We start from the raw sequence: 25,566 nt of genomic DNA on the forward strand, positions 1-25,566 counted from the left end.
GCTAAGTACTAATGGCGCTAACAACTCTATCCCGGATTAATCTGGTAAATCAACTCTGGCTCAGGCTTGCTGCTCAGGTCTCAGCACATCAGACACTGAATATAGAGCACCTTTGGATAAAGGCTGTCACCCCTTTACTTCTTTTAGCCCAATACTTCTAGTTCTGATAAATTCAAATCCTTTTCATACATCCTTGCAAACAGATCATCTAAAATTTTCCTTGTTTCTCAGTGTTTAAATTCTATCCACAGGAAGAAAATCAGTCACTTCTAAAATTAGCTTGAAAGAAGCTATTTTAAAAATTTTAAAATAAATTTAAAAAATTTTAACATAAAACCAAGACTTAGTTCATGCTAAGGAAGGAGTTTCCAAAACTACTCTGTGAAACTAATGCAGATTGTTTGAAGTACCCATTTCCTGCCATGAGCAGAGGGAAGCCAACCTGGATAGTGTGCACACAAAGCCCAATTTCACAAGAGTGACTGGGGAAGGGCAGAGAGGCTTTGCAGCTCTGCTGGGGCTGTTCAGACTGCTGTTTACAGCTGTAAAAGAACTCCTGCTGCTGTAGCAAAGCTGTTTGAAGATGCAGTTTGTTCATGAGTCAGGTCCTGGTTGTGATGAAGAACTTTTTTGTACTCCAAAAACCACCAGCAGCATTACAGACCATTCTTTAGCCAACTTGCTGCCACAACCTGTAATCCTGGGAGCAATTTCTAGTGAAAGGGGAGCAGGTTCTACTCTCATTCCTTCTTCTTACACCATGGCTGAAACTCTCAGCATCCCAGGTTGCCCTTGGAAAGGCAGGATGCCTTCCAAGTGTTCCTTTTCAGTTTTCAGGATTCCTCATCATTTACAAGGCTTTATTCATATATTCTGAATGTTTTCACCAAGATAATAATGAATAATGTAAGGGCATGTGATGGAACTTCTTTCTTTGTATCTGGTATTTCCTGCAGGGAGGGGACGGTAGAAAGCAGGAGATTCCATACTTCAGGGAAGGGACACCCAGGAGACAAACCTCTTGAGAGGTGCACCTTACAGGGAAAACACTACACCCTAGGAAGAAACTTCCCATTTTGATTTTAGGAGCAGACTTCAAAAGCAGCCTCCAAGCATAGGGAGCACTGAGACTCTTAAGCCACACCACATCCCTGCCAAAAATTCTCAGCAACCATGATAAAATGACTGCAGAAATAATGCAGCATCCTGGTCCTCCTGTTGTGTTAGGAGCAAGTGACTGGGGATACAGCCTAAGGGACAAAATTTGTTCTAGCTGAGCATATTTTCAAAGCATAGGAAAGAAGAAATTAACTGTCCTTACCGCAGAAATTTAAAGCTTGTGAGAAATGTTTCCAAGAACTGAACAAAGGATGGGAGGATAGATAGTACCAGAGGCAAGAGAACCTTGAAAATAAAGAAAAATAAAGAAAAGGAAAAAGAAATCAAACAACAGCTTTAATAAGAATTTGTGCATAACAAGATTAAATCTTTGTGGTGAAGTTGCAGCAAAGAACTGCTGAAAGTCCTTTTCTGAGAAGGACTGGGACAGCAATGCCTCAGCCTAGGGGAAGGTGAGCACATCAACCAGGAATCATCAGTGGAATGCTATATTCTAAGGGTCTCCATGACCTTTCATTTCTCCACTTCTGGATATTTACATGTGTTTGTTTGGGGCTATGGAGGATGTTTCCTAGTGCACCAGTCCTCAGGGACTAACTCAGGAAGATACACAAGGAGTTGTTCCACTGAGTCTACAGATTCAGTCCCTTGGCCTCTATTTAGCCTGCTAATTGGGAAACTCCTCCCTCCCGTGAGCAATGCCATCCCTTGATAGGATTTAATTAGCATCCAAAGCAGAGCCCCCAAATAAAGCTTTCACTAATCTCTGCTGCAGCTCAGCTTCCATCCCAAGGCTGCACTTCAGTTACATGTTTCCACCTTGGCAGTGTGAAAGTGAGGGACGGGAAATTTCCTCTCAGGCACAAAGACCACACAAAAATCGAGGGAAGACCAAAGGGCCAGGGCCAGGAAAGGAAGCAAGACCCAGAGTGCACTTCTCTCAAGACCCTGAAGGCAGCTCCAGAGTTCACTGTGCTCAGGCGGCAGAAGCTGCCGGGGGGAGGGAGGTGGCTCAGCACAGCAGAGGCTCTGGGAGTGCCTCAGCCAATGTAGATCCTGTGGAAGTCGTTGGCCCCGAAGGCTGCATTGCACTTGGGGCACTTGCGCTGCCGGGTGTCGTAGCGCGTCTTCACGCACTCGAAGCAGAAAACGTGGAAGCACTTGGTAAGCACTGCGTCCTTCTTGCGCATGTTGCAGCACGGGCACGTCAGGCGAGCCTGCAACACACACACACAGAGCTGTGAGGGGTCCTGCAACCCAGCTGCTGTGCTCAGAGATGCCTCAAGATGACGGTCTTTCCATTTCTCAGAAGGACAGTGTGGTTTCTTCAATGCCAGAGTACACACAAGAGATGTCAGATACTGAAAGTGTGCCTACACACCTTCTCACTGAAGTAAAAAGGGAAGTTTACAGACACAGATACTCACCTTGTAATCCTTGATTTCCTCCATCAGGATCTCATCACAGTTGGGAACCATGTCAGGCTTCTTTGTGGTCTCCAGCTTCCTGCGCAACCTAGAAATATCTTCCTGCATAAAACAGGAGATCAAGTGAAGGAGCAGTACATTCTCTGTCACCTTCTTCAGGGAACAAAGAGAACATGCACCTGGCTAAGTCATGCCACCCACAGTTTCCTCCCCTATAATCAAAGAGACAACATGATAATCTGATGCCACAAGTATTGTCAGTGGACAAAATCTGGAAGAGCCAGGACCTGATGAAGCCAAAATCAAAGTGAAACTGGACACCAAAAGCAGTTTAGCTGGAATTCTCTGCAAGCTTAAAGGACAATGAGAAGCACACTAAAGCATACAGATTTTGAAGGATTATTCATAGGATATATACCTCAGCCCTTTTGAAGTTGAACATCTCTTTCTCTCTAGTTACTCTGTTCTCCACAATCTCCTCCTGAAAATCATGCAATTTCTTCTGAGCCAGCTCTAGCTGGGCCTTCAGATCATCTGCAAGCTGGGCTGCATCCATGGCCTGGGAAAGAAAACCAGTATATAACGACCAAACACAGAAGAAGAGCTCTGGTGATTTCTAGTCCCTTGTTACTCCCCAATTATCAACAAGTTCTAATCATTTAGCTTCAAGATTTGTTTGGGCAGAGCCAAACCTTGGCACACTGCAAAGCACATCACTTAGAAAAACACTAAGCAACATCAATTTCTCATCTTAACATATTTTTAGCCTTCCAGTTTCCATGTTCTCTACTGTATTGTTTAGAGGCAGTTCTGTAGCTGAACTAGACAGAACTGCAAAATACCTATTTCTAACAATCTTCTCTCTTCATCAGTTCTCTTGTAACTTTATAGCCAAACTCCCTTAATACTTTATACTGTTGTATTAAGCAGGAGTCACATTGCTGAATTCTCCCCAGCTCCTCTTCACAGTGATATTCCTGCTTTTTTTTTCTGTCTGTTCTAATGTAATTTCTGCATTTCTACTAAATCTTAACAACAAAGGCAGCATCAGCTCTAAGACTTAGTCTTATTTTATCCATAACACACCTATTTTATTGATCTTATGCATTTGTTGAAAGTGTTCATGTCCCCCAGCTCTATTTTCCTTTTGCTTATCATCCTATCTTTCCTAAAAAAGCTTTGACCAGTTAACTTCATCTTGCTGCTGTCTCTTTCTTCACCATAGTTTTCACAGAAACATGTATGACCTGCTTCTCCTTATCAAAGAAAGCATCAGTCTCTAGTACTTTAATCATAATTCTTTCCAGGACTCCTCAGCCTTCTGATATACTCATCCAAAACCAGGGAATACCAGGTCCTGTAAAGCCAGTCAGAGCTCAGAGCCTTCTATGCCTCCCACAAGGCAGCAGCTCCACCTCACAACCCAAGAGGCAATGAAGGCATCACTCACCTTGCGTTTGTTCATTTCCAAGGCCTGTGTCCGTAGACCCAACTCCTTCTCTCCTGTTCCAATACTGCTCTGCAGTAGGTGTTCCTTCTCCTCCAGCTTACGTACAACCTGCAGCTGAGCATCCACCTGGGAAAGGGAGATAGGAGGTTCAGAAGAAATGAATGCATGCTCTGTGGGTCTTCAGAGCTGTCATTCAAGCTACAGACTAAAACTGTCCTGCTTCCCCATCACCAGGAAGCACACCTTCACCTTGCTTTTTTCTCCCTTAACAGCTGTGCCTGTATCCAGAGAGTCATACCCAGATCTCTCTGGGCAACACTTTGAAACTTAGCAGTCAAATATTTGCAATAAAGATGTCCTAATTATTGGACAGTGGCTTAAAGACTAGCTGCAAGGGAATGAACAGTTCCACAGTGGTTTTAAGGATGACAGGATACAGAGTCATAGTATGGCCTGGATTGGAAGGAATCTTAAAGACCATCAACTCCCAGCCTCCCTGGGATAACTTTCACTAGGGCACATCTGTCAAAGCCCCATCCATCCAAGCCTGGCCTTGAACAATTCCAGGGATGAGGTATCCACAACTTCTTTGGACAACCTCTAGGAGTGCCTCACCACCTTCTAAGTCAAGAATTTCTTCCTAACAACTAATCCAAACTTGTCCTCTTTCAGTCTAAAACCACTGCCTCTTGTCCTTTCACTATATGCTCATATAAAAAGTTCCTCTCCCTTCTTCTAAGCCCTCTTCAGGTACTGGAAGGCTGCAAGTCTCCCCAGAGTCTTCTCTTTTTCACGTTAAACAATGCCAGCTCTCTCAGCCTGTTCTTTTAGCAGAGGTGCTCATTTCTTCTCATTGCCTTTATAGGGTGTTCTGTACTTCCTCCAGCAGGTCCATGTGTCTTCCCTGTCCTGAGGAACCCAGAGCTGGATGCAATACTGCAACTGGGGTCTCAGGAGGGCAGAGCAGAGGCAGGCCCCTTTGCAGCCTGATGCATTCCTAGGCTGGTGAGAGGAACATTCCGTTCTGGACTGATTTTGGAGAGGATAGTTAATTCTCTTCAGAGCAGTTCACATACTAGTATGTTTTGCATTTTGGAGCAAAACACCGTCAGTAACACAGCACTGTTTTAGCTGTTGCTGAGCAGTACTTACACAGTGCCAAGACCTTCTGTGTCTCATGCTGCCCACCAGCATGTAGGCTTAGGGTGCCTAAGGAGCTGGCATGTCATACAGCCAGGACAGCCGATGCAGCAGGCCCAAGGGGTGTTCCATACCCTACAATGCTGTGTACATCAGTAACAGGTGGTGGAAAGGAGAAAGTGGGAGGATGTTCAGAGCTGTGTTTATTAAATAACAATAAGGCAAGATGAAGCCTTGCCTTCTTGGAGATGACAAAGCTCTTGCCTGCCCCAAGAAGTAATGAATTAATTAATTTCTTGTTTCACTTGTAAGGACTTCTTTAACTTTTAAACTGCCTTTATTTCATCGCATCCGTTTTCTCACTGTCCATTCTGATTCTTTCCCCTTCCCCTCAGTGGGGGAGCAAGCAAACAGTGATGCACAACTACCTAAAACGGATAACTCACAACACCTCCACCTTCCCCACCAGCTCTTGTCCTTTCTCCCTTTTTCTGTATTACCTGTGTTTTCAGTGTCAAAACTTGGTCTGCCAGCTCCTCCTTTTCCTCTTTCAGCAGCTTATGGATCTGGTTGGACTTGATACGTTCTGACATCAGCTTAAAGTTGGCATCATCCTTCTCCCGCAGCTGTTGCATCAGGCGGATGTTCTGCTCTTGCATGTCTTCAAAGGCTTGGCCTGTGACATCCATTTCTGAAAGCAGGGCCTCTTCCTCCTGCAAAAGAACCACAGACTGTGGTCAAACTGTCTCCTGGACTCCTCACAGTAAGCCTTATTCAGAGACATCTAAACTAGTGAAGATGGAGAAAGATTCTTGGCACCAGGGAACCTTATCATCCCTACAACCAGAAAAACATATTCCCTACAACTGTATACCACAGCAGAGATACTCTGAATTAGAAGCTGAAGAGATAAGATGGTGTTGGGGGTTGAGTGTTTTTCTATTACTGTCAATTCAAAGAATTTTTACCATTACCATGTCAATGGAACTGGCCAGGATACATCCAGGACCTTTGACAACTCTAGAAAAAAGGGGAAGGTGGGAGCAGTTTCTGGAGGGGCTTCTCGTGTTTCCGGCGAGCTGGGAGGAGGATCCACACTCTCCAGCCATGCGGCTGAACAAAGGAATGCAGGAGCCAGACCCCTCTGTGATCACCATCCCTGCATCTGTCCCGTTCCAGTCTCCTGTCTCTGTGGACACAGCTGATCACCTGGACACAAACGGTGAGCGAGGAGCCGCCCAGTCCAGCCCGTTCCCACCCGAGACCGGCGTGGCTGCTGCCTGCGCCCCCTCTCCTGCCATTTTTCTGCGACTGCCGGGCTTTGTTCCAGCTGCAGCACCAGGACCGAGCACAGAGAGAGTGTGCCTTCAGCTAAAGAAAGGACTGGAACTGAGTTATCTGTTCTGTTTTGCTGGTACTTTCAACAACTGTTGTTGTTTCTGCTTGTACGGTTAGATATATTAGTAAAAGAGCTGTTATTCCTACCCCCTTATCTCTGCCTCAGAGTTCTTGATTCAAACAATTGTAGTACTTGCGGGGAGTGGAATTAAAATCTCTGTTCCAAGGGGAATTTCTGCCTTTGTCAGCAGACACCTGTCCTTTAAACCAGGACAGACTGTGGCGACCCAGACGTGGGACAGAGGGCACTGAGCGGAGAGTTAAGACAGGAATAACAGCTCCCTTAAGTGGCAACATGCTGTCCGGTTTAATCTGATTTGGGTTTCATGTGGCCACAGATATCTCTCTTCCATTTGCAAGTCCTTATTTGAATATGGATCCCCTCACCAAAGTTACTGTAGCTATTATCCAATTCATTTGGTGGATTGATTTTGTAGGGAATTCATGGGTTTTTAAGTTTTTCTGGGAAGCAGCCGCATGGATCCAGACCTATTGTACTCTAACTGCGTGTTTCTGAGCTCATTTCAATAATGGTACTTATTGTGAGGTAACGAGTGCAAAGGAAATTTTCTCCCAATCCATCACCCAGTTTTTTGAGGTTACCCCACCAGTTTTCAAGGATTTCAGATCTGCTTTAATTGCTAGTGTTATTATACAGTGGCTGGCGTTGCTGATAGGCCTGTTCTACTTAGCATTCAGAAACAAGGGAATATTGGCTTGGATAACAACCCTGATACCTACCCCAGGAAAGAGAGCTGCTGCCCCAGCACCCACCTCTGTCCCAGTGACTAGGGATGTTGCCCCAGAGCCTGCCCCTGCCCCAGGGATTAGAGACGCTGCCCCAGAGCCTAACGCTGGCCCCAGGGACTAGGGATGCGGCCCTAGAGCCTGATGTTGCCCCACAACCCACCGCAGAAATGAGCCACCCAGAGTGGGTGGGGGCTCTAGTGAAGGATACAGGCCAAATGTTGAAGGAGCACAACCAGAAGGAGCACTTTTCTCCAGCTGGTGAGAAACCCTCCCCTTGCCTTAAAGAGGGAGAGTCAGATGGTGCTGCAGTGGAACCCGTAGATGTTGTATCTGTCCAGGTCCAGCTGAGTCACAGGGGCAGCCACAGCAGCAGTTGCCCCTGTGGAAACTAGAAAATCTAAGATTAAAACGAAGCACCTAGATAATGGGGATCAGCAAGAACGGTCCTCACAACCAGCAAGGGAGCCAGAGGTTGAAATTGTCACCAAGTCCCTCTCATACGATAGTCTCCGTAACCTGCGTAAAGACATTGCTCGGTGGGGCCGTGAGCCTTTTATCACTTGGTTACTCTGGGTCTGGGACCTTATGGGAACAGGAAAGAACCTCCACTATGTATGCGCAGGAAAGGAATAATAACCAGGGCTAGAGGGGCCCTGCCTCTAGCCAGGGAGAGGCATGGGATGACAGGATATATTGGATAGTGTGGGTGCGATGGCCTGGCACATCAAAGCCACAGAAACATAAAGTGCTAGTTGATACTGGTTCACAATGCACCCTGATACCATCAGAACATGTGGGGAAGGAATCTGTTTCCATTGCTGGGGTGATGGGGGGATCACAGGAATTCACTTTGCTGGAAGCTGAGATTAGCCTGACAGGGAAGGGGTGGCAGAAACATCCAATTGTAACTGGCCCAGGGGCACCGTGCATTCTAGGCATAGACTTCCTCAGGAACGGCTACTACATAGACCCAAAAGGGGTTCAGGTTGGCTTGTGGAACAGCTGCTGTAGCAGCAGAGAGCATTAAGCAGTTGAACACCTTGCTGGACTGTCAGAAAACTCATCTGCAGTAGGACTTCTGAAAGTGACAGAGAAACAGGTACCAATTGCCACCATGACAGTGCACCGCCAGCAGTACCAGACAAATTGAGATGCTGTGATCCCCATCCACAAGATGATCCGAGAGCTGGAGAGCCAAGGGATGGTCAGCAAGAGTCACTCACCCTTCAAGGGCCCCAACTGGCCTGTGCACAAGTCTAATTGAAAATGGAGATTGACTGTGGACTATCATGCATTGAATGAAGTGACTCCACTGCTGAGCGCTACCGTGCCAGACATGCTGGAACTCCAGTACGAACTGGAGTCCAAGGCAGCAAGGTGGTATGCCACCATTGACATTGCAAATGCATTCTTCTCCATTCCTTTGGCAGCAGACTGCAGGTCTCAGTTTGCTTTCACCTGGAGGGGTGTGCAGAAAACCTGGAACCGACTGCCCCAGGGGTGGAAACACAGCCCCACCATCTACCACGAACTGATCCAGCTGCACTGGAAAAGGGTGAGGCTCCAGAACATTTGCAGTACATCGATGACATCACTATGTGGGGGAACATGGCAATGGAGGTATTTGAGAAAGGAGAGATGATCATCCAGATTTTGCTGGGGAGCCAGTTTCGCCATTAAAAAGAGCAAAGTCAAAGGATCTGCCCGAGAGATCCAGTTCCTGGGAGCAAAGTGGCAAGATGGACGGCGCCAGGTCCCCATCAATAAGATTACTGCAATGTCTCCACCAACAAGCAAGAAAGAAACACAAGCTTTCCTAGGTGCCATAGGCTTTTGAAGAATGCATATTCCTGAGTACAGCCAGATTGTGAGCCCTCTCTACCTGGTCCCTCGCAAGAAAAACTATTTCCACTGGGGCCCTGAACGACAGCAAGTCTTTGCCCAGATCAAACAGGAGATCGCTCATGTGGTAGCCCTTGGCCCAGTCAGGACGGGATCACAGGTAAAGAATGTGCTCTACTCTGCAGCTGGGAACCATGGTCTGTCCTGGAGCCTTTGGCAGAAGGTGCCTGGGGAGACCCGAGGGCGATCCCTGGGATTCTAGAGCAGAAGTCACAAAGGGTCTGAAGCCAATTACACTCCCACATAGAAGGAAATCCTGGCAACCTATGAAGGAGTTCAAGCCGCCTCATAGGTGACTAGCATGGAAGCACAGCTTCTCCTGGCACCCCGATTGCCAGTGCTGGGGTGGATGTTCAAAGGAAAGGTTCCCTCTACCCACCACGCCACCAACGCCACATGGAGCAAGTGGGTTGCCCTCATCACGCAGCGCGCCCATACTGGCAACCTGACTCGCCCTGGGATTTTGGAGATAATTACAAACTGGCCAGAAGGTGAAGATTTTGGTCTCGCTGACGAAGAGGAGCAGAAGCAAGTGACCGGGGCTGGAGAAGCTTCACCGTACAACCAGCTGCCAGCAGACGAAACATGCTACGCCCTTTTCACTGACGGTTCCTGCCGCATTTTGGGGATGAACTGGAAGTGGAAAGCAGCCGTATGGAGCCACACACGACAGGTTGCACAAGCTAATGAAGGAGAAGGTGGATTGAGTCAACTTGCTGAACTCAAAGCTGTTCAGCTGGCCTTGGACATTGCTGAGAGAGAGAAATGGCCAAAGCTCTACCTTTACGCTGATGCGTGGATGGTAGCCAATGCTCTGTGGGGGTTGGCTGGAAAGGTGGAAAAAGGCTGACTGGCAACGTAGAGGAAAACCAATCTGGGCTGCTGATGAGTGGAAAGACATTGCCACTCGGATAGAGAAGCTACCCCTGAAAGTCCATCATGTGGATGCCCATGTTCCCAAGAGTCGGGCTAATGAAGAACACAGGCACAACGAGCAGGTATATTAGGCTGCACAGATAGAGGTCTCAAAGATAGACTTAGATTGGGAACACAAGGGAGAAGTGTTCCTAGCTTGATGGGCCCATGATTCCTCAGGTCATCAGGGCAGAGATGCCACATGTAAGTGGGCACGAGACCGAGGGGTGGATCTAACCATCTAACCATGGACAGCATCTCTCAGGTTATCCATGACTGTGAGACTTGCGCTGCCATCAAGCAAGCCAAGTGGGTGAAGCCTGTCTGGTATGGGGGGCGATGGTCCAAGTATAAGTATGGAGAGGCCTGGCAGATTGATTACATCACACTGCCTCAGACCCGTGAAGGCAAGCACTACGTGCTGACCATGGTGGAAGCCACCACTGGATGGTTGGAGACCTACACTGTGCTTCACACCACTGCTCAGAACACCATCCTGGACCTGGAAAAGCAAGTCCTCTGGAGGCATAGCACCCCTCAGAGAACTGAGTCAGACAACAGGACTCATTTCAAAAATAGCCTTATAAACACCTGGGCTAAAGAACATGGCATCAACTGAGTACCATATTCCCTGCCATGCACCATCAGCTGGGAAAGTTGAACGGTGCAATGGTCTGCTTAAAACCACCTTAAAGACACTTGGTGGGGGAACTTTCAAGAACTGGGAGATCAATCTAACAAAGGCCACATGGTTAGTGAATACCTGAGGTTCCACTAATCAAGCAGGCCCTGACCAATCTGAGCCCTTGGGAACACCAGATGGAGATAAGGTCCCAGTGGTACACCTGAGAGCCATATTAAGAAAAACTGTTTGGGTGAACTCTGCCTCCAGCAAAGACAATCCTGTTCATGGGGTGGTTTTTGCTCAAGGACCAGGTTGCACTTGGTGGGTGATGCAAAAGGATGGAGAGACCCGATGCATACCCCAAGGGGACCTTGTTCTAGGGTGAACTATCTATGATACTGTGCCTGTAACTGCATGATTGTATATGATTTAAAAGTTTTAACTTGCTGCAGCATGTTGGCATGGAAAAAATTCAGGGTGGATAATGATTTTTTTCTATTACTGTGTCAATTGAAAGAATTTTTCCCATTATCACGCCAATGGAGCTGGTCGGGTTATACCCAGGACCTTTGATGACTCTAGACAAAAGGGGTCGGTGGCAGCAGCTCCCAGAGGGGCCTCTCGTGCTTCTGGAGGGGACTCGTGTTTCCAGTGAGCTCGGAGGAGGACGCCCAGTCTGCAGCCCCACGCAGTGGAACACAGGAGAGCCAGACAGTCTGTGATCACCTGCCCTGCATCTGCCCTGTTCCAGCCTCCTGCCTCTGCAGACACAGCTGATCACCCGGACACAAATGGTGAGTGAAGAGCCGCCCAGTCCAGCCTGTTCCCACCCGAGACCGGCGTGGCTGCCGCCCCGCCTCCCGCCTCCGCTCCTGCCCGCCCTCTGCAGCTCCGGGCTTTGTTCCAGCTGCAGCACCAGGACCGAGCACAGAGAGAGCGTGCTTGCAGCTAAAGAAAGGACTGGAACCAAGTTATCTATTCTGTTTTGTTAGCAATTTTAACAACTGCTGTGGTTTCTGCTTGTACGGTTAGATATATTAGTAAAAGAGCTGTTATTCCTACCCTCTTATCTCTGCCTCAGTCCTAGATTCAAACAATTATAATACTTGCGGGGAGTGGAACCAAAGTCTCTATTTCAAGGGAAACTTCTGCCTTTGTCGGCAGACACCTGTCCTTCAAACCAGGACAGATGGCTCTCCTATCTCTTGCCTGGTAGGATCAGCTTTGACACAGTCATTGCCAGAGCTGGGGCAGAAACCAACTCCCCATTCCTAGGAACTGAACAACTGCCAGATACACCAGGCCAAAAATTCTATGTGTAGACAGCTTGCAGCTTCCAACTAACAGGCAGCCAAGCTCTTTAAACTCACTTATGGCCACTTCAGCATTGACAAGGTAGAGCAGTTCTGTTCTAAAATAACAAGAATCCAAATTCTAAAAAAGTACATGTCAATCAAATGTCTTGCCTCTACCCTGCTGAGGTGGCCCTGCTCTCTCACTGGACTGAGCCCTTTTATAGCAGAAGGTATGTACCAATTCAATGCAAACATATTCACTACATTAACTGAGGAGTTAACTCCTAAAAATAAATTATAATCTCTTCCCCTAATGGCTGAATAAAGTCATTTCTCCTCTGTGTGCTTCAACAAGGCCCCACGCTTAACTGTTTATTTAATGTTTAATTGTTATTAAACATTTCCTATTATAGACTGCCTGTGGTACCCTGGAACTGAGGGTGGAGGAGGCAATTTTTTTGGTGGTTCTTTGGCTTGTTTTCTTTCCTTTTGGTAAACACGGATCAAACTCCCATCTCTGGCCCATACAAATATAAATTCCTTTTCCCTCCCTGAATATAACCCAAAAGCAACTCCTTCACAGTTGCTCCAGGCAAAAAAGAACTCATCAGAAACTTCTCACCTGCTTAGCCATGGCAAGCTTCTTCTGTAAATATTCAATCTGTTCCTCCACTGCTCGGATCTTGCGGAGGGCATCTTCATCAGCCATCTTTTTACTCTCCTTTTTTTCCTTGTCTTCCAATTCTTTCACCCTCTGCCTCAGTTCTTCAAGCTACAAGAACCAACCAGAAAAGACACTAAACATAAGGATGTGCCTTGAGCATTAAGAGCCTGTTTTCTCCAAAATTCTCTGAAACACTCAGGATTGCCCTCAAAACATGGCGAAGAACTCCCACGTCATTTTGACAGAGTATTACGGGCAGATGTACCATTGAGATGGGCTGTAAGCCCAAGATCCTGACTTTCACACCTTTGGAAATTTCACAGCATCTTTTATCAGAATAGGAATATCACTCTCTTGCACGTATCACGTATGGATATGTGGGCAGAGAGCATGTGCTCCTGTAAGGGTATCTAGTCAAGGACCTTTTTCCATACAAGGAGGAGACATCAGGAAAAAGAGGAGGTAAAATAAAACATACAGAGATACAAACTTGTCAGACAAATAATAACAGAGGCAGTGATGAGAATGAAACCTGGTCAGTCACACTAACTGATGAAAGCACATGACAGTGTAAAAATGGTTATTTTCATTATTTTCATTAAGGTTATCTGAGTGTGGGAGAAGGAGAAAACCCAAAGCCCAAAATATATAGAGACATAAACCCAACAAAACAAAGAGACAAAGAGAGGAAGCAAACCTCTCCAAGTCACAACAGCTGATAGGCTTCCGAGAAACCACTTTCAGGAAGATCAGCTAGGACTTTGTAACTGATGACACTGTAAGCCAGGAATGGCTCCTGAACTGGGAGAGCTCCTGAGCTGTGGAAATCAAGAGCTGTTCAAATCCAGAAGCAATGTGCAGGGAAATGGAGATCAAGCATGAACAAACTGGGGTTTGTTCAGAGAGAAAGGTATATAAGGAGCCAGGCCCATGGAAAATATGGGCAGTCAGTACATATTTGTACTATCTGGCTCAGCCCTGCACATGATCATATCATCCTGTCCTGTCCTGTCTTTTTGTATCTTTTTATTACACATTTTCTTAAGTATCGGTGTGTAATCTAACTTATCCCACGTACATGTGCTGCACAGAGTAAAAGCTGCCTAAAGGCAGATAAAGACTGCTTGTGAAGAAGGTAAGAGGGACTTGGAGCCACAGGGGTTCCAAACAGAGAGACATGCTGTTACTTAAGGGATCTGCAAAAGCATGTGTGCTTATGAATCTAGAGATTGTTGTATGTGCCTGCACTAGCAACTAGTCCCCTGATTATCTCCAGGCCTTTCCAATATCTAAGTGACAAAGATAAGAAGACTAACAACCCTCAGTTCTGAGGAAAGAAATGACACAGTTCTGCTGCAGAGCATCTGAAAAGAAGTAACACAGAAAAAGGAATAAGGAAATTAGAAATACCTCAGCTTTTGCCTTCTTCTCAGCTGCCATCAGCTGCACTTTGTCTCTCTGCTCTTTGGGGGCAGAGCGGTACATATCTAGCAACAGTTTCATCTCCTTCTGGCTCTCCTGGGCCTTCCTGGAGAAAGGAAGATAGACCAGGATGAAAACATAGCAGCAAAGCCATACTGCAATATAGCCAGCACAAGAACTGCCAATATTCTCTCAAATCTCCTACATGGATATGGAGTAATTGGTGCCTCATCTTATCCTAGTAATGAAACAGCAGCTGAGTACAGGATGGAAAAGAAACATGTTCAGGCATATGGGTCGAAAGGTAAGAAGTGAGATTGAGATGAATTATGTAATAAATACCCAATATTAAACTACAAACTATCCAGCTCTGCTTTGGGAACCATCCAGGAGTGGGAACACTGCTGTGTCCTCTATTAATAACCTGCTCCTGTGAACTTCTATGCTATTATTATGACAGCAACAAATCAACATTACTTGACCCACACCATGAAGTATCTGGTTTGGTAATTCATGCTTTAGGGTACTGTAGGAAGAACACTCCTACACTGTCTACATCACAATCAGATACAGAGGTTGTCAAGAAACTCTCTTGGCTTCAAACTTCAATGATGCTGATCCCATGAAAGCAAGAATACATGAACACCCCAGGCTTGGGCACTGTTCCCACATGAAAGTGAGAAACAACTCCTACTTGAGCTCAGCCTTCAGCTGCTTGATCACTTCAGCCTCCTTCTTTCTTCCATCCTCATGCTTCCCCTTCTCCTTCTCTTTGGACTCTCTCTCCTTCTCAGATTCCTTCTGCTTCTGCTTTTCCCGCTCTCGTTCCTTTTCCTTCTCTTTCTCTTTTTCTCGTTCTCTTTCTTTCTCCTTCTCCTTTTCCTTCTCTCGTTCCCTCTCCCTTTCCCGTCTCTCCCGCTCCCGTTCCTCTTCATCTCGCCTGGCCTTCATTTCATTAACATCTTCAGAAGCAGCCTTGGGAACAGACACTTGGGCAGAAGGATCATCAGGCTCCTGTTTGATCTCTGTAGGTTCCTCCTTTGTGTCTTCAGTGCTGGACTGGGATGGGAGGAGAGCACTGCCACTGCGAGAGCGGATCTGGTGTGGAGCAGCAAGAGAGATGACCAAGAAAACAAATGTTTAAGTTCTTAATCAGGAGTCTTCCTTACCCCTTTGTCCCATGTCTTCCCAGATCCATGCTCCCATGCCCCCTTTTCATGGAGCACTACACAGCTACAAAGGAAGAGCACTCATTTGGTAAAAGGAAGCAGCAGAGTGCAGAGCTCCACAGAAAGTTTCACTGCATCCTGCACAGCAGATCAGAAAGGTTGATATTGCTGGCAAGGATGCATTATCCCCTTTTCCTAAGCCTTTCCTCTCTTTGCTGGCATTTCCTGCTGTATTACCTTGCTCAGGTCAGACTGGGCCTCTCTCAGTTTGCGCTTGTATCTCAACACCTCTCCCTTCAGCTGGTGGTTGTGGTTCTGGAGGCTGCTGATGAGGTGACGCATCTCCCGATTAATTGGGCCTGCAAAAACAAACACCTCTGTGACAAACCACACTTCTGTCAACCATCCTGAGGACTTTCATGGAAATGGAGAACAAGCTAAGTGACAATGACAAAGAACAAAATAAGACTGTTACCATTCTGCCACACAACAGAATAACAGAAAACGGAGAAAAAATGTCATGCCAGTTTTATACGTAATCATAAGTCCTTGCAAATTCACAGTCCTAAGTTCCCACTTGACATTATTTTTAGACCCGTGATCCTAAGAGAAACATGTCAGATTACAAAAGAAATCTGATTTAAATGCTACTTCAGAAGTAATTTATTTCCTCTTATGAAATTTCAGAATTACTGCTTTGCTATCTAGATTATCCTTACAGACTTGGAAATGAATCCTCTCCCCACAAGTAGTTATTAATAATGTTAAATATCCTGCATAAACCAAACTGTTAGCAAAATGTATCTATTATGCAGCATCTAGAAAGAAGTCAGGTGACATGGAACTGGCCTCCCAATAAAACAGGTGAAGAGCTTTGTTTCTTGAGATGAAGAGACCTGCCAGAATAAGTATTTAATAGTAACAAAAAATGAACCCAGGTGTTCTAGCGCACTGTGTGCCCTAGGCACAGTAGAACACCACCATACCTGCTTGCTCATTGGCAGCAAGTGTCTGTTCAAACTCTATCCTCAACATCTCATATTCTTTGCGGACTTGTGCCAGGGTGTCCTCTAGCTGAATCACCTCAGTGCGTAGCTTCTTGTGAAGGCTGACCTCATCCCTCTGAGAACAAAAAGAAAACAGAACTTGTTGCTTTGAACCTGGAGTATCTCTCACTTCATCAAGACAAGGTACCATAACATTAATTATTGCCAGAAATGCAAATTTCTGAGCATTCGCAGAGGCACACAGACCCAGCTGTGATGGCCAGTGGCATGACAGGGCTCTTAGGCTTATGGAGCAGAGGTGTTACCTCGATCAGCTCCACCTGGCGCTGGTGTGTGGCACGGGTGCCATGGAGCAGCGTGCGGGCCTCGTCAAGGTGTGCCTTCAGCTGGAGACTCTCATTATACAAAACAGAAAACTGGGACTGCATGCAGCGATATTCTGGGGTCTCCTTCACAGCCTCTTCCACTGCTCGCCGCAGCTCAACCTAGAAAATGCCACAAGAAGAAAAATTACCCCTTGCTTTTGTTTTCTGTCTCTCAAGACAGGAGAACAGTGAATCAAGCTGACACAAAGACAAAAACAAAACTTCAATCTCACTGCTGTGAAGTAGGTCCAAATGATATGCTTCAGTACCAGTTTTAAAAAGTCTCTGTGTTCTCTGCACGAACAAGGCTACTCCTCTTGCACAACCACATGATGGAAGTTTTTGATTCCTGGGTCCTGAAATAGTTTCTCTTAAAGATATGAACTTGGAAAACGTAATAAATAAAAATGACCCAGATCAATAAAGATGGACACATAGAAAACCATGAGAGAACAGAGAAAATGCAAGTAGACAAGATGTTAGCCTTCTACCAGTAAGACATAATGACTCACAGAAAATTTAAAAAATCCAGAGCTACAGAACTGAATCCCTAGAAAAAAGTTAGCAAATGATTGCAACTAACAGCAATGAAACAGACATGTCTATATATGCACTCAGCTTAAAAGTAGGGAGAAAAAAAAAAAGTTGTAAACTAAAGACCATTTCTCTCAAAACAAACTCCAGGGGATTAAGATAATTCAGAGGTGACTCAAGACAGTTATCAGCATCAGATTTCTGGATTTATGTTATCAAGACTGACATTTCTTATAACTGGCACTGACTACTAAGATGCCAATTCGATTTATTCACCCCACCATATACTTATCTTCCACAGAGTCACAGCTTCTCATGTTATCACCTTTAAAACATCACAAACTCATAGGCTGTTTCCTATCTATCCATTCCCACACCAGGAAGGACATCAATTCCATTGACCCTTCCTAGAACCTCTCTCCCCACACAAGTTCCCTGATTGTTTCTGCTCTCTGGTTTCATTTGCACAGGGCGAGGGGAAGGTGGAAGAGGGATCAGTACCTGTAAAGAGGTGACAAGTTTTAACTAGACATGGTTAAAATGGACTCAAAGAACAGAATAGGACAGATGCAGGAAACTACAATTTCTAGCGGTGGCCACACGGTGTCACCAATGCACCGAACTGCAAGTGGAGCCACGGACTCGCTGAGTTGTACCTGCAGCAAGGTCAAACACAGCTAAAGAGCAGGCTCAGAACAGACACTGCTAATGAGGTTTTCTGCAGGCATAGCATTGCAAAGCTGAGGGCAGCCCTTCATACAGAACACTTCATCCTTACACAGCTACATATGTCTCACCTTGAGCTTTTCATTTTGTGTTGTTACTTCCTCAAGATCCTGACGTAGTTCCTCCAATTCATTAAGGCGATTCCCAGCAAGTTCTTTATTCTCCTCCAGCTCGGCATTCATCTCCTCAAACTGTTGGGATAAACTGCTTGTAAATCCTGCTGTTGATGTGTCTCCTGAGAGTGCTAATGAACTATCTGTTCATGCAGTAACATCAACTACAGACTGAACAGTCAGGCAACTTGACTAAGCTAGAGTCTAATTCCACCATGTGTTTTTTAAGTAGAAAACTTGTGCAGACAAAACAGCTTACCCAGAGTCACCCAGATTTATTGCACAGGATCTAAAAAGTATCTAAAGTAAGTATCTGCTCAAATTGTGGCCCTTGCTCTCCTCAAATTTATTCTTCCCCTTGCCCACAACTCTGCTCCTGACCTTACCTTGCGGGCATTAATGGTGATTGTTCCCCCATAGAGACTGCTACCAGCTCCATACACCTTGTAGCCTTTGGAATTTACCTGCAAAAAAATGCAAGACCCAGTGAAACACTGGCAAGTGATGCAGCAGATCCAAGACGCATTGCAGGCTCTCAGCTCTCACAGTCCCAGAGAGTCCCAGATGATGTCCCACCCCATCCAACACCATCCTCCCTTCCCAGGTCTCCTGGCCAGCAGTGCAGCACTTACTCGCTCCAGGACATCGGCCAAGTGCCGGTTGAGCCTCTGCTCCCTCTTGCGGATCTTGTCAATGTCCCACTGAAGGTCATCAATCATGGTCTCCAGGACAGACACCCGGGATTCTGCTGTCTCCACCCTCTCTTGCAGCTTGGAGAACTGCAATCAAAGGAGTGCTTTAGCCAGAATATTTGCATAGAATCAGCTCTTCCTGAGGCTGCTCAAAAGCCATTATTCTCTTATTCATCATCTGCTTTTCATCTTTTGCTGTAAGGACAGACTATTCCATGAATTGTCCTGAATTTTACACTGGTCAAATCCCAAGACAATAACAAAAATAAGATAAAACTACAAATGGAGAAAGAGTGGGAAGCTGGTAATATCTGGCAGAATAGAGGCAGTCACCTCAGCTTATTCAAAGGCCTTTTTGATTTTAATCTTTCCAATTCCTATGTCCATTTGCTCTGCAGACCACTAAAGTGCTCAGAGGTCTAACACTGAGCAAGACCAGCATTAACACAATTTTTAAATGAACTGGAATCTCTCAAACAAATGCTGTTAATAATGTGAATCCTTTAATAACTGGGATCATCTTGTAACTGGCATCATTATACTGTCAAATGATACAGAGAAACCAAGGAATTCAGAATGACAGCAATGTCACCTCAACCATTCCAGGTGTCTACACAGCCACCTCAGCATCATCTGCCCCCAGTTTTTCTGTTCTTCCCTTTTCTTTAGAAGTTAAAGCCATTCAATTCACTGACTTGTTATATCCTTTCCTTTAGTGATGAAACAAGCAAATCAGTCTGATTTATACAGAAAATCTGTGTACAGCTCTCCACAACAACCTTTTCGTAACTTTCATGTTGCTCCTGTGTCTCTCCAAGGAAAAAAGCTGCTTTCCAAACTACAGTATCCATAAGCTATGCTAAGCAGGACCTTAAAGCAGATTTCTTTCGCTCTTTTTATACCTCCTGAGACATGACTCTGTGCTTCTCCTGAAGAATATCAGCCAGTTCCTGCAGCCGTCCATTCTCATGAGACAGGTAGGAATTCAGCTCCACTACTGCTTCTTCCATCAGTGAAATATCTGAAAGGTGCACAAAGAAAAGGAAATTAATGGAAATCAAGGAACAGTTTTTAATTCCTGAACAGCAAAGAGAGAAAAAAGGAAACAGAAGAGGAAATTTCTGAAATTAACTTCAGTTTAGTGTACCATTTCAGTTTACTGCACAGGTGTTTCCTGAGGGCCTGGTCTCCATCCACAGAGAGCTCTGAGTTACATTCCACAAGCAAAAGGTGCTGCAGTCTGCACATTTCGGACCCGAGGGCCATATCCTCACACCAGACATGTGTCAGCTGTGCCGGTACCAGCAACTGAGAGCATGCCCTTGGAACCAGGGACATTCGAATGCTGCCTGAATTCATGCATAAACCTGCTGCAACAGGTGGCCTGGGATGACACCAGGCCAACACAACATGACATCTTGTGACAACCACAGCACCTGGATGACAGGTGAAACTAGAGCACCTGAGAGCAGGCTCACATGGCACCAATGTCAAAGCTAGGCAGTTTATGACTGCCAGTCAAGGACAGCAACACTTCCCTACACCAATGCCAGATTTGATCAGAGCACACAGAAGGCACATCAAGCATGAGCTGATATTCCACCAAAGGCTTCACTCAAAAAATTAAAAATTCTAATCTTAAGCTAACTAAGTTTTTGGAGCAGTCATCTGAGTGTGAAGTGAATCTGCTACACTAATTTTTAGAAGCTGGTCATTTGGCTTTCTCTGCAGAACTCTGCTACATTAAAAATGGACAGTTAAGCACACTAAGCACATCACTAAGCACATCATGCCATTAGATGGGTACAATTTTGCTCTCAGAACTCAGTGGAAACTGAGCACTTGGTTATTCCTACACCTTTCTACTAAACTGAAATGTCAGTTTGCAACACTGATTTCACTTCTTTATTTTTAAGTACAAAGCCTTTTATGTGGTGGCTGAGGACAGCTGGCTGATAACATTCAACTGGGCTCTCTGACTTCTCAGACACATGAACATGGTACTGGCAGAAACAAGATGTTTCTTAGTCCCAACACACTGGGCAGAGCTTCAGCATCCAAATACAGAGGTAGCTACAATACACTTCTGGCACATGGTCCTTTGGTAGAGGTTTTGAAAATAAGAGTTTAGAAAGACAAATAAATTCACTTTGCAAAATAAATGCACATGAGAAGGACTACACCTTAATGTCTACAATGCAGGATCGAAGGGGCAGATAAGCATTCTTGAATACCTGCTATCTTGGTCATACCTCCACTATTCAGCTTGTGAGACAGCATATCCACCTTCTCCTGCAGCTTGTCATACATTGTGACAATCTGGGCAACAGCTCGGCGGGAGGACTCCACACGCTCCTGCAGCTGAGACTCTATCTCCTCACTGGTACTGCTGGCGAGAGTAGCCAGGAAGGAGAATGCTGGCTCCAGTCCTTCCCCTGGGAACATAGAGGTGAAAAATTGTAAATGTGCTCTACAGGGCAACATATCACTGATCTTTGCAATCACAAAAAACAGTCTCTGTCAGCCTTTAGAAATTGACATCAGCCTTGTCCACAGCTGAAATCCATCTTTCCCACTGATCCTCAGACAGGTGCCTCACCTCGTTCCCTCTCATCTTTGCGCTCCTGATTACTGTCAGAGTCTGGTTCAGGTTCTGGCACCACTAGTGCTTTTCTTTCAGACAAAAGGTCTCCAAGTCCCTGGTCCAGGTCGAAGCGTTTAAGGATGATGCGGATATTTTCATCAAACTGAATGATGGGACAGGCAAGGAATGACAAGATAAAGAACAGATGTGAACAAGAGAAGTGTAGTTGTACAGGAAAGACAAGAAAACAGTGTACATGAAGTAACAAAAGCTGTTACCAACCTGATTCCAGTATCGGTTGATGATCAGCAGAGAGGCATCGTCAGTGGCCTGCCGGCGCTCCAGCTTCTCAATGTGCTCCCGCAGCTCATCTTCAATGGCCTGGCGCTGGTCCAGCATCTCCGCAAGCTTCCGGTTCTTGGTCTGCAGGGTCCGGATATCCAGCTCCTCCTGGGCACAGGCACATGGGACACAGGCCAGGTCACAGAAAGGCTAATACTGATCCCAGAGACATTTTTGCCTCCAGATGAAAAAAACCCAAAAGGTGGAGTGGGCGTATGCAAGGAAGACATACCGTTGAAGAAACACCACCAAGTTTAATGGTCTCCACAGTGGTGCCTGAATCTTCAACACCTGCCTTCTTCTCCGGAGGTGCAGAAGGGCCAGGCTCTCCAGACGTCCGTTTATTGCCAATTCCAGACATGGTGACCAAAGTGTACAGACTCCCACCTTCTCCAAGTTCTTTCTGAACATTAAAGAACATTATTAAAAAAAAAAAAAATCGAATGCATATCCATGTGGCAAATTTGATTTGGACTTCTTAACATGCTGACCCATCATGGTAACAAGATGCCCAAAACAGAGCAGATTACAGAACTCAAAAGATTTTGAAAATATTTTTTGGGAGGAATGGATTAAAAGTGGAAGACAGGTAAGGAGGAACGTAAATCACTCAAGTGATTTGCAGATGGAATAACCCTTGATAAGCCAGTGATCCACTGGCACAGGCTGAGTTTAAGGCTGTCCACATCTCTATTACTGCACCACTGCCCAGGTGCTACTTTGGGGATCCCACAAGTAACAAGATACTAGAAACAAATCTACTCCTTGTGTTCTGACTGGGAGCTTGTGCCAGCCTCTGTTGACTCACACATTCTGGTCCAACATTAAGCTGTAAAAGACACCAGTAGGATCAGCACTGCAAGCAGAATGTTGATGGGGAAAATAACCACTGCCCTGGAATTTAAAATGGAAGCATTATACCTTATGACACTCTTTGTAAAAAAATCTTCACCCAGGTACACTCTCTGCCTTTCTGCATTAACAAAAATGAACCAGGTCAGACCTCAGCAAACAACTGCGACAGTATATGGCAGCAGCCTTCTTGTGTCTGAACAGTACTTCCTGTAGTTCCCTAAAATATTATTGAGCAAAATGGCATGTATATCCTCAAAGGGTTTCCAACACAAACGGAGCAGCTGGAGATGAAAAATGGAACCAATTAGATTTTCACTTGTCATGAGCTGCACTCTTCAGCCACAGCCACTGATGTTGTGCCAGCCCCTGGACTGAATGAAACCAGAAGTGAATGAAGTGCAGACAATATCAGTAAAAACTGACTTGTTCCTCTTAAGCCTATAATGGCATTTACAGTCCAACTAGGGGTTACAAACTGAACTGTCCAGTTCTTATCTGCTTTAACTGAGTAGCTGTACTGAAATCAACAAGGCGCCAATGCATTTTGAAGATTAAGCTGGTACACTGCTTTGCTAAACCTCAGTATTTCACAAGCAACTCAGCTTGGCATTGCCCTTCATTGCATGTAAAACTGTATAAAGACTATTTCTAAGTGAGTTACTGAAATAGCACATATGGGGATCCTTTGCGGTATCTCTTAAAAGAAACATTAAATTACACCTCAAATTTACAAAGACAACTAGCACTGAACTATTTTACTTCTCTTAGCAGCAGCACTGACTTTAGCTGGAATTCTGACAGCAATGGAAGGGAACAGCTGTCATTACAAGCATCTCATCTGTCCCCAATCAGTCCACCAAGCCACTGTCCACTGCCTTTCACACTTTTTGGCCATTGACAAAATACTCCTTTCACTGCCTTCTGGCACCTCTTCCTTCAGCTCCAGCTGCCCTCTCACCACCTCCTCACACAATGTACACCAAATCCCAAACCATTTTTTATATGGCCACAGACCCTCTTTCTGAGAATCATAGAATAATTTAGAATGGAAAAACCTCTGAGATCAAGTCCAACCTATGAAGTAACCCCACCTTGTCAGCCAAACCAGCCACAGAGTGCCACATCCAGCCAGTGACAGTGACTCCACCATCTCCCTGGGCAGCCCCTTCTAGTGCCTGACAATCCTTTCTGCTGCTCACACACAGAAGAGGTAAAGAACTCTAAGCATGAATGAACATTTCTTTGAATGTCAGATTTATTTCCCTGATTTCTGTATTTTTTTCCTTGACACAGAACAACTGAGCTGCTCTGCTAACTACTAAGTTTTACTTACTCACTCTGTATTTGCTTAAAAAAAGATGGATTTCTGATGACAAGCCCTACAGACTGACACTTTAACTAGATTTTCTCTTCTCACTTACTACCATTTTACAACTAAATCCAAAACCTTTATTACATCTGCCACTACCAGATGTTCCTGCTGCAGTACAGGAACTACACTACCCACGTATAAACTTGCATTCATGTACAGACACAGAACAACAGAAATAAAAGCCCTGAGCAGATTTAAAAGCCACTACTCTAGTTTCCACTCCCCAGCAGGAACTCCAGTCAAACGGTGCTCTATCCATAAGCCTAACATGGATTTTTCCTTGGCTTTGGGTCTGGCTCAGCAGGAATATCTTAACCCTGGGGGAAAAAAACAAAACAAAACAAAAAGATGGAAAACCGCCAACCCTCTGCTCTGCCTGGCCCTAGCATGGCGTGGCTGGGGTGCTGTGTCCAGTTCTGGTCTCCTCAATACAAAGACAAGGTGTTGCTGGATAGGGTCCAGTCACAGCCACTAAGATGATGAAGGCCCCCGAGCATCTCTGTTACAAGGAGACTGTGATATCTGGGCCTGCTTAGTCTGGAGAAGACTGAGAGGCAACCTCATTAATACACACAAATATCTCCAAGGTGGAGGTCCAGACAAGAGGGTGGTCCAGACTCTCTTCAGTGCTACCCAGCAAGAGGATGAGAAGCAGCAGCCCTATAACACAAGCAGTTCCACCTCAACATGAGGGAGAACTATTGAGGATGGCAGAGCACTGGAACAGCTGCCCACGAATGTCGTCGACTCTCCCCCTCTGGAAACATCCTAAACCCACCTGGATGTGTTCCTCTGTCACCTGCTCCAGCTGACTCTGCTTTGGCAGGGGGGTTGCATTGGGAGATCTCAATCCGAAGGATTCTGTGCTTCAGTTTCCCCTCCCCCAGCGGCCACTCCCACACCTCCTCCTATCTCCCACATCCCGAGGGGGTCCTGCGCCTGACCCCGGCATCTTCCACAGCGCCAGCCGGACACGCCGCGGGCCTCTCCCTCCCTGCGCGACTGTGCGCTGCCTCCAGCCCCCAGAAACACCCTCCCCCCCCACCTTCCTCTGCACGGCCAACTCTCGGCTCTTCCCAGCCCGGCCGGCCCTACAGACCCGTCACGGCCGCTTGTCGTAGTCGCCGACGCCTCCTCCGCCGGCGCGCCCCAGCCCGTCCCGCCGGCAATGGCCGCCGCCGCCCGCCCCTTCCGGCCGCCATTTCGCCCTCACCCATCATGGAGGCGCCGCATTGCCCTCGCCCGACATGGCGGCGCTGCCGCGACACCGGAGCCGGGGCCGCACCCACACCAAAGATGGCGGCGCGGGCGGAGCCACCCCCGCTCACACGCGGCCCCCGCGGAGCGGCCGCCTCCGTGCCCACCCCAGGGGCCTGTCACGGCCGAGCGGCGCGGCAGCTGAATGCCGGCAAAACCTTCCGTGGCAGCCGTAGCGTGGCGGGAGGGCAGGGCAGGGATTGTCTCCCTGTATTTGCCGCTGGATCGGCCACACCCTTGCTCCCCTCCGGTAGCGAGAGTGTTCCGCTTTCCTCAATGTTGTTTGTAGATAACTGTGTAAATTGTTTTGCGGAGACAATACAGCAGAGGAGGGAAAAAAATACAAGAAAAAAATCTGAGCGGTAAGGAGAGAAAAAGGGGTATTAATAATACTTGTATCAATACTTGAGATACTTTTGTGAAAGAGAGAGCCAAGCAATCCA

General features: G+C 46.2%; 1 protein-coding gene across 3 annotated transcripts; it reads right to left on the reverse strand.

Annotated features, from left to right (window-relative positions):
- Positions 1 to 1,439: 1,439 nt before the first annotated feature.
- Positions 1,440 to 25,244, reverse strand: RNF20 (ring finger protein 20). Of its 3 annotated transcripts, XM_079332045.1 has the most exons (21): positions 25,080 to 25,101; positions 22,561 to 22,612; positions 21,872 to 22,042; positions 21,580 to 21,747; positions 21,313 to 21,460; positions 20,966 to 21,148; positions 19,616 to 19,734; positions 18,654 to 18,800; positions 18,408 to 18,485; positions 17,980 to 18,099; positions 16,589 to 16,768; positions 16,263 to 16,398; positions 15,514 to 15,635; positions 14,802 to 15,205; positions 14,096 to 14,213; positions 12,644 to 12,793; positions 5,637 to 5,849; positions 3,997 to 4,122; positions 2,965 to 3,105; positions 2,547 to 2,648; positions 1,440 to 2,336 (listed from the first exon to the last, which is right to left on the reverse strand). In XM_079332045.1, the coding sequence occupies exons 3-21, from the start codon at positions 21,998 to 22,000 to the stop codon at positions 2,160 to 2,162; spliced, it is 2,961 nt and encodes a 986-aa protein (XP_079188171.1). In that variant the 5' UTR covers positions 22,001 to 22,042; positions 22,561 to 22,612; positions 25,080 to 25,101; the 3' UTR covers positions 1,440 to 2,159. The 3 variants fall into 3 exon arrangements, with proteins under 3 accessions (XP_079188171.1, XP_079188172.1, XP_079188173.1); XM_079332046.1 differs by lacking the exon at positions 22,561 to 22,612 and having other exon boundaries at positions 25,080 to 25,244; XM_079332047.1 differs by lacking the exons at positions 22,561 to 22,612; positions 25,080 to 25,101 and adding an exon at positions 24,645 to 24,966.
- Positions 25,245 to 25,566: the final 322 nt, after the last annotated feature.

This window comes from Erithacus rubecula (genome assembly GCF_903797595.1).
Source record: "Erithacus rubecula genome assembly, contig: scaffold_143_arrow_ctg1, whole genome shotgun sequence".
NCBI lineage: Eukaryota > Metazoa > Chordata > Aves > Passeriformes > Muscicapidae > Erithacus > Erithacus rubecula.

Excerpts from the sequence above, each read along its gene's own strand:
- RNF20 (XM_079332046.1), bottom strand. The coding sequence starts at position 22,000 with ATGTCTGGAATTGGCAATAAACGGACGTCTGGAGAGCCTGGCCCTTCT. Across the intron at positions 21,461-21,579 it reads TCAACCGATACTGGAATCAG|TTTGATGAAAATATCCGCAT; the intron begins GTTGGTAACAGC and ends CCCATCATTCAG. Across the intron at positions 18,100-18,407 it reads TCACCATTAATGCCCGCAAG|TTTGAGGAGATGAATGCCGA; the intron begins GTAAGGTCAGGA and ends TTATCCCAACAG.